Consider the following 14,467-nt stretch of genomic DNA (forward strand, 5'->3'; position numbering starts at 1 on the left):
ATTCATAAATTCCAAGGCCAGAAGGGTCCATGGTGACCATCTAGTGAATCCAGTTTCTTCCAGACCTGTTGTGTCTGTGGCTGTCACCATCAGGATCAATCAGCCTATTACTCTGCTGTCTGCGCTAGCTAAGAGCTCCCACATCTGAGCTAGCTGGGGAGAAGATTTTTCTCACATTTGTTTTGAGGAGCTGTCAGCCCCAGGCCAGGGTGCCATCTTTGCCCTTGATGAATGTTCATTAAAACGCATCCATCCTGATGGGTGCATAATCAAAATGCTTCTTGACACAGCATCAATGACTCCCCTGTGCACCAACACTCCAGGACCAAACCTCTCCCCGCTTTAGTTTCAGAGATCCTGGACCGTTTCTCAGCATTGACCTTGGCAGGTTTGCTGTTCAGTCAGGGATTAGACACTGGGAGGAAAGGAGAGAGTCAGAAGGAAGCTGGTATCTACTAGGAGAGAATAGCCTAGAGCCCACAGCAAAAATACACAATCTATTTTTAGCTTTCATCTTCCAAATGAACAAAGGCTCCAGCAGAACTCGGCCAGCCAGAACCCTGCTGCTCCACTCCTCTCACCAGAGAGCGCTGGTTTGTTCTTGAGTCTCGTGCCTCATTTTGTCTCCTCCTTTACCCTTCGTTTAAATTTTTTGGTACATTGTTGGGAGGTGGTGGGGCAGCAAAATGAATTTCCATTCCAATCTCTCCTGCAGAGAAGGCAACCATCCAGCTATTTCCGGAGGTGAAGTCAGAAAAGCTGCTATGTAGTAGGTCTCTATGTCTCTGTGCTGAAGTCCAGTCTTGGATCCTCACCAGAGATGGGTCTGGCAGATTTCCTTCACAGCCCAGCCAGAACCTGCCTAGGCCACATACCCTGCCCTGGCAAGATTCCTCTCTCTTGCTTTCTTACCAGGACTTTGGAACAAAACAAGCACCAAAGAATCTCTACCAGGTTTTCTATAAGACTTGGTGCCTGGATGCTGCAAGGACTAGCACTATAGCAATATCTAGAACAGATTAGATGTCGGGACAGGGTCATGCTGAGATGTTCGGCGTATGTCGGGAGAAGCTCAGTGTTCAGATCGACTCCTGTTGAGACAGAACCAGTGCTTCCTGGGACATGGCCCTGAGATATTTTAGTTTTAGGTGAACAGCCAGCTTTTAATTGGCTCCACTCAATAAAGCAGGTAGATTTTTACATTAATAGGGAATCTCTGACAGGCATTTGAAGATCCCTGAAACACAGCCAGACTCACTTGCTCCATGTTAGGGGCATGATGTGGGCCCAGAAAGAGTTACCCTGTTTATGGTGTCTGGGCTTCTCTCCATATACTGAACCCACCAGTGAATGTAGGAATTAAGGAAGGAAAAAAAAATTCTCCCCAAAAGCAAACCTGGACCCACATTGTTTGGTGGTGAGTTACATATGTAACAAGGCAGTTGCATAACTGGAAATCTCATGTATCTACAGCTCAAGGCTAAAAGCCAGGTGGAATTGTCCCTAATCATTTTCCAGAAAACATAAGTTGGGCCAGCAGCACGCCTGAGGTTGGAGAGATGTGTTGTGTTTATCAAAAGGCCCAGGTTCATTCCGAGCTATCCAAAGCTTCTCTCCTTTTCTCCTCCCAGAGTCCGGCGGGCCCTCCTTCACCATTGGCAAATCTATCTGGCTGCTGTGGGCCCTGGTCTTTAATAACTCAGTGCCCATTGAGAATCCAAAAGGCACCACAAGTAAGATCATGGTGCTGATCTGGGCCTTCTTCGCAGTGATCTTCCTGGCCAGTTACACAGCTAACCTGGCAGCCTTTATGATCCAGGAGCAATATATCGACACTGTTTCTGGGCTGAGTGACAAGAAGGTGAGGAGGGCTCGCAGAAAATAACCACAGTCTGGGAGGGGAAGCGTGGGGGGATAACCATGGCTGGGTATGGAACACACAGAGTGAGTAGGGTAGGTGTATTAGGTTAATCTAGTAAGGACTGAAGAGAGCTGACCTGCTTTGCCTTCTGAACAAGTCAGGCTTCCATGGCGTGGACTGCTAGTGGATACCGGCAATAGGAGCGATGTGTAGAATCCATTAAGCGTGGTTACTGCTTACTCTGAATGTGTGTGCCTCAGTCTGACAGCCGTGACACCCCTCCGGGGTAGAGCAGGACTAGGAGCCCACGGTGTACATCCTGGACAGGACGAATATGGTGGATAAGGTTGAGATGGCGAGGCGAATGGATGGGGTTAGGGCACTATTCCAAAGGGGGTGGGTTGAAGATGAGGAGTTTAATGGAACACAGTCTTGAGGGGGCAAGAACTCCTTTTGCCTAAGGTTGAACAGATTTGAAGGCTGAATGGTCGGAGTGTGGGGTGGAGGGGGAAGGAACAAAAAAGAGGCTGAGGGAAGTAACCTGGGAGAAACCAAGATGGAGAGCTAGCAGAGTGACCAGCAGAGAGAGACTGAAACCAAAGAACAGAGCAGAGAGAGGGGAGCAATGTTCTAATGCAGAACCTGATTTGTGGGACCTCTTCTCCCACCGCAGCATATAAGTATTGCCCACAGAGGTCAATAGGAGATGCTTGTGTGCTATGACAGAGGTGGATCCAGTAGCTCTCCTGTGTGTCCCTTTCTCCTCCCCACTAAGCCAGGCTCTTGCGAACAGCGCACAGACAGGCCTCCAGCTAGGAATACCTATTAATAAATCTAATGCCTTTGGGGGGCAAGTGCCAGGAAGTAGGGTCCCTGGACTCAGTGGCTAGGGTTTGTGGGACTAAGGGTCATGAGACCCGGGTTTGATTCCCAGCTCTCTTATGGACTTTTTACCCCTTGGCCAAATTGAACCAATTTTGTCAAAGTGGGAAGCTTTTTGTGGGAGCATCATCCCACTTTTCAGTCAGTGCTAGTGCTGATACAAGTTGACAGTGACAAGGTGGGAATAGATAGAAGGGGTAGAAATGGAGTGGAAGCTAGGCTCAAGGTGAGGGTGAAAACAGAGCTTAGGTCTATCATTGGGCTAAGTGGAAAATCCAGGAGGAGGCCTGGAGTGCAGTGCTGGGCCTGTTTGGACCAGGCAATTGATTGATGTTCGTGGTGATTGCCGTTCTAGTTCCAGCGGCCCCAGGAGCAGTATCCCCCGTTCCGCTTTGGTACTGTTCCTAACGGCAGCACGGAGAGAAACATTCGGAGCAACTATCCAGATATGCACACGCACATGGTGAAATACAACCAGCGCTCAGTGGAAGATGCCCTGACGAGCCTCAAAATGGGGTAAGTCTCCCTTTAAGAGCAACTTTTCTGAAACAGGAGTGCGCCTCCATAGCTGGAGCGTGCGGAGGCTTTTACGCCCAAAATGCCTGGGGTGGGGCAAGAAGGGACTGTCATCCCGTATTTACGTTATCAGAAATGTGGGGGGATGGAGATGAAGTCAGATCAATGTGCCTGAATTTAGGAGACTACTCTAGGTAAGAGCTCCCACCATTAACACAAGCATACAGGGCCCGGTCTCTGCTGTGAGGGGGTGTAGCACCAGAGGAGTAAAGAAGGAGCTGTCCCAAGATCTCCATCTGGCACCTGGTGTGTGTGCATTTTCCATAGCAAATCAAGGAATTTAAGAATGCCTCATCCTCTTGCACAATAGCCATTAACTTTCAAAGGGGATGAGTGGGTAAGAAGTTAGGGAGTGAGAGACACACACACAGATTGTCCCTGCAGAGAGCATCAGGTAAGAAATCTACCCCATCTTTGGGTATCTCCTGAGTACATATTCCCTCCCAGCACCACCCTCTTCCAGATGAGAGGGCAGACTGAGGTCTTGACTGCTTGTGGTCCTTCCTGAGCCTATGGCACTTTTCATGAGCACAGGTGTGTTAACATCTGTGTCCTGCTGCTGCCAAATTTTAGCTCAGGCTTGTCTACACAGCGGCATCTCATCTCATCTCACCACTTTAGCGTTTCAGTGCAGACACCACCTATGCCAAGATGCGGGGTTCTCCCATCAGTGTAGGTAATCCACTTCCCTGAGAGGCAGCAGCTAGGTCGACAGAAGAATTCTTCCATTGACCTAATGCTGTCTACACAGGGGTGTGGTTTTTTTACACCCCTGACCAACATAGTTAAACTGACCTAATTTTCTAGTGTAGACCAGACTTCTGCTGATTACAGGCTGTTGACCTGAGGATATGTCTACACTGCAGTCAGAGGTGTGACTGCAGCACATGTAGACACACCCAAGGTAACTTTGATCCATCTCCCTTGAATAACAATAGCAGTGAAGCCATGGCAGAATGGACTGTCCAAGTGTGCTTAGACCCTGGGTATGTAACTCTATCAGCTAGCCCATGCTGCCACCCTTACTCCCACAGCTTCATTATTATTGTTCTTCAAATTAGCCAGATCAAAGCTAGTGTGGGTATGTCTACACATACTGCCGTCATATCTCTGATTGCAGTGTAGACATCCCCTAGATCACCTCTTCAATTTCAATGGAGGACAGGGTTTTTTTTTCCTTCACTTTATGTCCTAAATTGTTGTGTAGTGTTGCTATGTGATGTTAAACAGCTGCCACCTTTTACCTTGGAGGTGGCTGCCTTTCAGTGGTGTGCAAAGTGATCTGTATAGATATGTCACTGCCTTTAAAATGACATTGGCCTGAGGAAAGCATTTTGTTGGGGGTAGCCTTCTCCCATTTGGGGCATTTGGAGCCCAAATTCTAGTTGAATCTGGGCTTGTTGACCATATAGCTGCTGAGCCTCAATACCACCAGCAGCTCCTCCTTGTTTAGAAAGGGAAGCATCCGAGTTTCCTCCCCAGCTGTCTGAGATGAGATGCTGAATCCAAAGCCCTTGTGGATACTCTGTTTCCTCCCTCCCCGGTATCGCCTCACCCTTTCCCTGCCCCAGCCACTCCCTTCCCATCTCCTCTGTTGCTGTCCTGACCTGAACTCTGCTTGGTTCCAGGAAGCTGGATGCCTTTATCTACGATGCCGCTGTGCTGAATTACATGGCTGGTAAGGACGAGGGCTGCAAGCTGGTGACCATCGGCAGTGGGAAGGTCTTTGCTACCACCGGCTATGGCATTGCTCTGCAGAAGGATTCCAAGTGGAAGAGGTCGATTGACTTGGCCCTTCTGCAGTTCCTGGGAGACGGTGGGTATTTCTTTCACTGCTCAGCACTGGGGAGCAGTGTCACTCCTCTGACTGGGTGACAATGTTAGCCTAGCCTGTCCCGTCTTGGACTTCTTTCCTTGCAAAGCCGGGGAAACAGCGTTACCCAAGAATCAGACATGCACAAAGGTGGCTCTTCTTTCTCTCCCCTTCCCTGACTTGCTTGATCTTCCCTTTTCCTCTCCCTTCTCTCTCTGGCACAAACATGCTGCTGTTTTATTTTAAAATGTATTTATCGGTTAAAACTGGAAGAGGGTCAGACAGTCCATCAAAACCAGCACTTATGCTGGGAATTAACCCAGACGTCTAGGGCTCCATCCCTGTAATCTAGGGGCCAGATCCTCAGCTGGTGTAGATGTGTACCAGCTGGGAATCCTGGCCCTAGCTTTCTCCTCCGCCTGCCACATGGAAGTCATCTATGGCACATGGCTTTGAATCTCTTGGTCTCCTGGTACCTTTGGGAGCCCCAGCTGGACTCTGTGTAGTCAAGCAGTCAGTCTGTGGTCTGAGCTGTGCATTAGGGGAAGCATCAAGAAGTATTCAGAAAGCTGTTCTTCTCTGTCAGGTTGGTTGTGGTTAACATTCAATCGGGCCCAGCCTCTCCTGGACATTATTCTCTCTGCAATCTCTCTCTTCCCGCTAATAGGCAATAAAACTCTCCTGGCAGCTTTGAGACCTCAAGTGATCTGTGTGCAAAGTATAAAGGCATGCGGGGGAGAGGAGCCGGATGTTCAGGAGTAAAATGTAACACAGCTAAGGGGGCAGGAGAGGGGGAAAGAGGCAGATCAGGACAGAGGAAGAGAATTATGGGGAGAAAAGAGATGGGTGTGGAGGAGAAGAAATCAAGGAGTCAGAAAAAGGCTATCACATGTCCAAATCTAGGTGAGTTCCGTGAAGGCACAAACCGGGGAAAAATCTTAAAGGCTGAATAGAGAAGTCTATTAATAACTTCTGGGACACAGTGGATTTCTTTTCTGCTCCTAAAACAATGTAGACATTAGACTGTGAAGTGAGGGGGTCAGTGCCTCATGCTGCAGGGGCACAGGATGCACCTGGCTAGAATCTCAGTCTGTCCCTGTGTGTGTAATTGTTTCCCAGGGGAAACCCAGAAACTGGAGACCGTATGGCTGTCGGGGATCTGCCAGAATGAGAAGAACGAGGTGATGAGCAGCAAGCTAGACATTGATAACATGGCCGGAGTCTTCTACATGCTGTTAGTGGCCATGGGGTTGAGCCTGCTGGTCTTTGCTTGGGAGCACCTGGTGTATTGGAAACTGCGCCACTCTGTCCCCAAGTCGCACAAACTTGACTTCCTTCTGGCCATAAGCAGGGTAAGTGCCTTCCCCACATGTTTCCACTATGTGGCCATGTTCCCCCCCCAGTCACTCTTTATTGAGCTTATTTATTCAGGAGAGGCTAGTTTGTCACCAGGAGTACGGGCTGAGTGGATGTGTCTGGTAATGGGATGTGGAGTATTTTGCCTCTAGGCTACTGACCAGAATATGGTCCTGATGAGTAACCAAAAGTTGCCGACATCTGCTGGCTCTTTGGTGGCTGCATGAGAGGGATATGTGGGCTCTGTTCTGCTCCTTGGGGATAACATTTTGAATAAAAGATCCACTTCACAACTGGCTCAAGGACTGACGAGGCCTGTCCTTTCCCCCTTAGGGACATTCTTCCAGATCAAGTCAGAGGCACATTGATGGGACAGGAGGGAGGAAGCTTGTGCTGCCTACAGTGTCCATGTTCTGTAGATAAAAACAAGCCTCTTGTGTGAAGGGCTGCGGGGTTTTCTGGTGGGAGCCTTTTCCCAGCCCTAAATTCACATGCAATAATCGAGCACCAATTAAAAGCGCACCAAGGAAATTAATAACGAATAGATGTGCCAGTCCCTGGCCTTGTCACTTTCACATTCCCAAACCAAAATAGCTTATCACACGTGAAATGCCTTGAATTTAGTATATGGCTTGTGCTCCAACAAGCCCTCACCTCATCTGGCGTGAAACCAAAGTTAATGGGGATGCTGTTCAAAGCAAGGCTGGTGAGTGAATGAGAGAACTGAGGGAAAGACTAAGGTCTGGGTTTCTCTAGGCAGGAGAAAGACATCGTGGAGACAAGCTTGTTGGCTAGGCATGGGGACCGATGGTGTTTTGCCCTCAAGTTCCACTGCTGATCAAAGTGCTTGTTCTGGGGATGAGTCCACTCGGTCACTAGTGGGAGGAAACTGTTATCAAAAAGGGAAGATGTTTGGAATCGGGGTGTTTGGAAGTAATACAGAGATCTTTGCACAGTAGATGATATTCCTGGCCCACAGCAATGTGACCTCAGGCCAGTCCTGGGCTGCTCTCATCTCAACTATGGGTGTTTATCATTGTTCTGTAGTATTTATCCGCTTTATCCTGCATGAACATGGAGTTTGTACATGAGGGATTGCCCTGGCTCATACCTTCCAAGGGCCCAAGATGCACTGATTTATCATTCTTCACCTCCCTCCCTATGCCCCCTGCACCCAGGGTTGCTCTGGCCACTTTTTCTCTCTCTGCTTTTCAGGGCATTTATAGCTGTTTCAATGGAGTCCAGAATCTGGAGAGCCCTGTCCGTGTTCACACTCCCAATGTCACCGCTAATTCTGCCCAAGCCAACGTGCTGAAGATGCTGCAGGCTGCCAAGGACATGGTGTCAACAGCCACTGTTGGGAGCTCCCTTGAGAATGCCACGCGCACCATTGAGAACTGGACGAATCGGAGCGAAAACCTCCAGACCACGTTCTCCCTTCGAACTCCTCAGCTTGTTGTCCAGAACACCAGTGTGTCCAACAAGCCACCCTACTCCTCTAATGTGGCCACAACAGAGAAGCTTGGACGGGACTGTGCCCAGAGGACTGTTCCACCACACATCCCTGCTCCCCAACAGCCCTTTGTGGACTCCAGGCTGCCAGCTAATGAAAACTGGAGGGCGGTAAACGAGCAACCTCCAGTACTTCACCCCCTAAAGTTTAGAGGAAGCTATTCTGTGGATAAAGTTCTTCCAGGTTCCACTGTGGGTGGCTTTCCACACCTCCTGGTGAGAACCATGCCTCCATCCCATTTCGGGAGCCACATGCCCCTGGGAAACCACCTGAGCACTCCCCTCTCACCACTGAAAACTCAAAGGGAGCTTCCCCTTCCAGACATCTACAAAGAGCACAAGCGCCCTGTGTCCAGGAGAGAGGAAAAGGAGAAGCTCCCACCAAATGTTCACCTGGTGTATGGGGAAGGAGGACATGGGGGCCCAGCCCAGCTGGCAAAGATGTTTTCCACTTTCGAGAAGAGCCCTTTCTTGCCTCCCGACTGCATGCACAGCTCCTTCTCAAAAGCCGACAGGCCTTGCAGACCCTTAGTTACTGTGTTCAAGGAACCGGAACCAGTGGAGCTACCCCTTCTGGGCAAGGAGAAGCCAAACAGGAGAGCCAGCCTGCTGAGGTCTGCCTGGGAGCAGAATGAGAAACACCATTCCCTAGGCATCCGGAGATACAACGGCAAGTCTTCCGCCCGAGGGGATGTGCCAGATTTATTCCCCAAAGCCGGTGTGGCGCTGAGGCAGACACCAATGTACTATCCCACTGAAGCCCTCAGGCCCAGTGCTATGTGCAACAGAAAACGCATGGAGGCAAACTCCAGGCTCTCTTGGAAAGGACAGCGGTTCCTGCACTCTCAGGCGGCGAGGCTACCCTCTTACGGGGAGGCATGCCTGCAGAATGCCACCGGCATGCACCGGGCCTCCTCTACTGTGGTGCACAAACAGTACGCCTACGTGAACTCCTATACGAACCTGCCCATGTACTTGGGGCGGCTTTACCAGGGGCCTCCACCGCTCTGCGAACACTCCAGGAGCAGCCAGCACTGTGTCACTCGGGCTCCCTGGGCACCCAGGAGCAGGGACTATTTGGTCCAGGAGGACAGCCGGAGGACCATGTACTTTGACAGTGTGTACAGAGACTGTACAGAGCGAAGCAGAGCAGAGCCATCCTTCCTCCAGATGGTCAATACGGAGAGGAGAGACCTGGCAGCCCAGAGAATGAACAGTCCTTACGCTGCTCGGTCCTGGAGACGAATCTCTAGCCTAGAATCTGAGGTGTGAGAGTACAGAGGAGGGCAGGGGTAGGGCTATTGTTACTTGGCCTATATCCATGTTACTGCTGTCACACACCATCTGGAGATAACAGCTTCAGGTGTGATTCTTGGGGATTGATCCCATAAGGGAGACTCTAAAATCTCAGTCCATGAGTTTCCCCTGCTCTTTGGCACCAGCCGGAAGATCTTTTCCCATTTCCTCAGCTACTGATGGACCAAAAAATAATAAAGCAGCAGCTATTTGATACGGGGCACAAACCTAACTGTAGAAGACACTTTAGTGTGTGAATTCTGAAGTCTTCCATTGTTGGGCACTGGGACTTAACATGGGCAGTGTGATGCTCTTGGTTGTGTCTTGTCCAATTGAAATGCTCAGTCAGTCATATGTGGCTATAGCTATAAAGTATCCAGTACAATGTCAATCATTTATTTTTGGTTCCAGTTAACCCGGGGGCGCATGCCCACAGCTCTGCTTTCTGTGAAATGATGGGGACATCTTCCAGCCCTGCTTCCCACCCCCCAACTGTGACTGTCCGGCTTCTAAAGCTGCACTGCTTTAAATGGTCTGCTAATGAATGGGGATCACACCAGGGACAGGAACACGCACATTCCTTAGGATAGTTTCAATAGTTTTCACATTTTGGTTTCTTAAAGCGAGAACTCACAAGGCCATGCCCAGGTCATTAAAGAGATGTTTTAAATCTTATTCCTCTAATTCTGCCATCATTCTGAACCAGACTCAGGGTCATTTTTGCCAAGATTTCTACTGATATCTAACATGCAGAGAGCCGCGTTTTCATCCAGAAGACCTGCAATGGTTAAGTAAATGAGTCAGATTCTCAGCTTGTGCAAATCAGCTAAGCTCTAGTGAAATCAGTGGATTTACACTGATTTACTCATGCACACAAGCTGAGGATCCAACTAGAATCCTGCACTTGAGTCTCTCCAGCCAGGCCCTGGGGCCTGGCTATGTCCACTGACTTCAGGAACAGGGACCAAGTCCATGTTTTTCTGGGGGAGGCGGTGTGTGAAATGATAACTGGGATACAAGGTAGTAGCTGTCTAACAGGAAGTTGTACCAGAGGCACTGTCTTTGAGTTGTCAGGGGTTACTCAACCCCTGCTCCACTCCAGGCCCCACCGCCACTCCACCCTACCTCTTCCTGCCCTTGCGCTGCTCCACTCCAGGCCCCACTGCCACTACACCCTACCTCTTCCTGCCCCTGCGCTGCCCCCTCCCTAGCATGCCCTGCCCTCGCTCCTCCCCAGCACCTCCTGCACACTGCTGAACAGCTGATCACTGGTGGGGAGGAGCTAACGGGGGGATGACTGCCGGGGTGTGTGTGCGCTCCAGTCCCGTAGCACCCATGGAGTCGGCGCCTATGAGCTGTGTTGTACAATAGTGTTGCTGGGTGCTACTTGCCAGATCTGGGCTCACTTGGTAAATATGCAATGAGGGGAACTACCCTGGAGATGCTACACTCACTGATGGGTTTTTAATTCAGTGTAAATCCTCACAGGCACAGTCTATTGCCCATATTTGGTTAACATGATAATTCAATCCAGCAACTGCCTGGCCTTTTTTCACACCCAAACAAAGCTTGATGCGAGGAGAGTTGAGCAGTTGAATAGAAATCAGGAGAAGTGTATTTAATGTAACTCCAGCGTGTTTAGAAAAAGCCCTTTGCTATTCTGTATCTTATTTCTATTAACTCCCTTGTGTTCAGGCACTTGGTCTCATTATAGTCACAGCAGGATGAAAGGCCTCAGGAGGAGACATCACCTACCTGCTAATTTTTCATTTACTGTCACAAGATAGCCAGGGGTTGGCGTGACTAATGTTTCCTCATTTGCCTTCTCTCGCTGAGCTGCCACCTCTCCCAGCTCTGGCAAAAGAACAGAGAGGTGTTTTGTGTGGAAAGAGATCACAGGTGCAGCCCTGCCCAGGGGCTGCTGCTGGAGGGAAGTTGCTTCAGAAGTAGTCTCATCCCTGCCTCTGTATGGCTCATGTACTAACCTCAAATGTATCTACAGTGAGTAGCAGGCAGGGTTCCTAGCACAGCAACTGTACAAGGAGCCCAACTCATCTTCCTGGGCATCATAAATGCAGCTAATACTTAGCCCTCTTCAGCACTAGATCTTGGTGCCTCGTCCTGGACAGGGTGGTGAGGTGTTAAACAAGTCACTGGCAGAGGTGGGAATAGAACCCAGGAGTCCTAGTTCCCACCCCTCGACTGGAGTGCAGCTGCTTTCAGAAACTTGGGGAACATTCAGAATCACACCAATTTATTTTTCTCTTGCTGATCTGCCTGTTAGGTAAAGGGAATGGTAAGGAATCTTTCCCTTACAGGGGTATGGCTTGATGTCTGCATAGGCGGAAGTGTAGGCACGTGCCGTCTCAGCAATGGCTTTACAGAGCCCCGTCAGGAAAGCAAGCCTACTACCCCCGCACCCCTTCTCCAGTAAATACAAGTGTCAAAATGCCTGGGTAGTGACAGAGCATGTGGGACCTGCACTTGTTCTCCTACCTGAGGCTACAGCCAGTTAAATACAATAAAATGAAATTAGCCCAGGGAGCTAATGTGCAGACAAATAAAATGCTGCAAAGGAAAAGTACAGGATTAATACGAGCCTCTAGAATTTATGGGACATGAAATTAAATCATCATCACTGAAAATCTAACTTTGGCTGGGGGCAGGAGGGCCTGAGTTCTGCCTGCTCTAGCCTACGTTCCTTTCTCCAGGCCATGCTGCACTACCTGTGCTCCCTCCCTTATGACCTGAAACAGGACAAATAGCACTTAATTAACGGCCTTTGGGAACAGCTACTGAGCCATAAGAAGGTGTGTGTGCACGCCCCCCACCCCCAAGAGGAGATGTTCTGCTTGGTATTGTTTAATAGGTTCCTAAGCAGAGCTGTTGCCTCCATGCCAGATCTCCCCACCATCCTCCCAGGAGCAGCCGCTGGAGTCTTCTGACCTGAAACTGCCTACGTTTCATTTCTTTTGTTAAAAATCAATCGCGCTGGGGCTTGCAGCCAGCTGAAGTGGTTATTTGTCCTGGCCACTAGAGGTTCTTTTCCTGGGCAAGGGCACAAGCGTGCAGAGCTGCTTCGGCAAGGCAGAGGGAAAAAGGGTAGCAGAAACCTGGGTGAACCTCTGCCCCTACTGAAGTGACTCACCAAACCCTACTAGCCTTGGGATTCACTCTGGCTTCAGCTTTTTTTAAAGTGCATGTGGTGCTGGAGAGAAGTTACAGCCCTGAAGCCTGTGGGCTGATTCTTAGCTATGCTATTGCCCTGGGACCATAGAAAAGGTGTCACTGACCCCTTGAGAATATTCTTGGGCCAGAAGGCTTTGCCCGCAGGCTCTGCCAGCAGGAGGCAGAGCAGGAGCATGACAGGAATATGTCATGCTGTTGCTATTATCTCCTGCCCAGGGCCCTGGGAAGCAGAGTAAGCAAGAGCAGCCATGAGGGCCTGGTCACAGGATTGAGGGACTACCACCGTCTCTTAAAGATGCTTTTCTCCTGTTCCTGCGGGAGATAGAAGAGCAGAATAACCGTGAATCACTCCCTGCAATTCTGTTGCCCCTCAGAACAAATTGAGCATAAGTACCCTCTACTCTGCTGATGCGCCACTGTCCTGCCCTGAGGGGACATCCACCACGCTATGCTCCTTCATGCCTTGGCCTCTGGTGAAACCACCCACCAGAGCCATGGCAAGGTCTGGCTCTTGGAGCTGTGGACACATGGGAATGGGAGTGACAGCACTTTGTTTCTGTATGTGGGACAAAAGGGAGCCTATGCTGCACTATGAAAGGTGATCAACCAGGCAGCAGGTGATAATCAGTCACAGGTATAGAATGTAAGGCCAGAATGGATCATCAGATCATCTAGTCCAGTGGTCCCCAATCTTTTCATCTGGCAGGCGCCAGACGAAGGACCATGGCAGTGGTCGAGCATCTGCCAAAATTTCAGCAGCATTTTGGAGGCGACGCCTCTCGATGATGTTGCTTGTCGGTGGCAAGCAACGTCATCGAGAGGTGTCGCCGATGAATTTTGGCAGTATTTCGGCGGATGCTCGACCGCTGGCCAGTACACGGGCGCATTTAGATGCGGGCACCACGTTGGGGACCTCTGATCTAGTCTGACCACCTCTTATCACATGCCACTAAACCTCACCTAGCATCTGCACACAAAACCCAACAACCAAGACTAGCCTATTTGGTGCCACAGGGCGAGAGCAGGCTGCAGTAAGGCACATCAGTGGGCGAGGCCCCCGCCTAGGAAGGGAAACAGTTAAGTGAGCTATATCCAGACATATCTGCAAGTAACCCACAAGCTGCAGAGGAGGGTGAAAAGCCCCTTAATTCATCCCAAGTACGTGAACAAGAACCAGCCAGCCAAGCACCTGAGAGACACACAGCTTGGGGCCATCTTGGAGCTCTAGTCTGCCTTGTCCAATGTCTCATATCCAGCTGGGGCCACCCCTAATGCCTCAGGAGGAGACAAAACAGAAAACATGAGGGGGGCACCCTTCTGAGCCCTGCAGGTGGCCAGCTGAAGCCATGAGCTTCTGGGAATGTCAGCCATAAGGCCAGGGCTGCCTGACAGAGGAGAAAAAGAGGAAGAGGCAGGGCCGGCTCTAGGTTTTTTGCTTCCCCCAAGCAAAAAAAATTTTGGCTGCCCCCGCCCCATCCCTGAGCTTCCCGCCCCCCCGCCCACCAGTGCCTCCCCACCTGCACCCCCTGCCACCCCAGCACTGAGCTCTCTCTTCCCCTCACACTCCCTGCTGCCCTAGCACTAGGCTCCCCCTCAAATGTGGGATCCGCTACCAGCACATGGCAGCCGAGCCCTGGCCCAGCTGTGACTGTCCCCACGCGGGTGGAGCTGCTGGGCAGCGAGGAGCGGGAGTACTTCCAGGTGACGGCGCTGAGAACACGGCCCCTGCCCTGGGCTTCACGGCGCTGCTGGTGGCCAAGGTAGAGCAGTTCATGCTCGCCCTCACCCCTGACATGCTGGCAGCTGAGGACCTGGAGAGCCCCACCAGGACCTGCTGCTCTTCAGCCTCACGTTGCCCTGGCCCAGCTCTGGCGGGTGGGAAGGCGAGGATCTCCGGCTGTGGGGCTACCGGCTCAGCACCGACAAGCCCAGCCAGCCGCTCACCTCCTCACACACTCTGGGAGCCCCTCTCGCTGCTGCTG

General features: G+C 50.7%; 1 protein-coding gene across 2 annotated transcripts in view; it reads left to right on the forward strand.

The window, feature by feature from the left end:
* The window catches only part of GRIN2C (glutamate ionotropic receptor NMDA type subunit 2C), a 46,621-nt gene extending 37,349 nt beyond the window's left edge, over positions 1-9,272 (forward strand). For both annotated transcript variants that reach the window (XM_030533865.1, XM_030533866.1), the window contains exons 9-13: positions 1,632-1,861; positions 3,099-3,259; positions 4,948-5,135; positions 6,252-6,484; positions 7,704-9,272. In XM_030533865.1, the coding sequence (XP_030389725.1) occupies positions 1,632-1,861; positions 3,099-3,259; positions 4,948-5,135; positions 6,252-6,484; positions 7,704-9,272 (2,381 nt within the window). The remainder of the gene's footprint in view (positions 1-1,631; positions 1,862-3,098; positions 3,260-4,947; positions 5,136-6,251; positions 6,485-7,703) is intronic.
* Positions 9,273-14,467: the final 5,195 nt, after the last annotated feature.

The sequence above is a fragment of the Gopherus evgoodei genome, chromosome 15 (genome assembly GCF_007399415.2).
Source record: "Gopherus evgoodei ecotype Sinaloan lineage chromosome 15, rGopEvg1_v1.p, whole genome shotgun sequence".
NCBI classification, from domain to species: domain Eukaryota; kingdom Metazoa; phylum Chordata; order Testudines; family Testudinidae; genus Gopherus; species Gopherus evgoodei.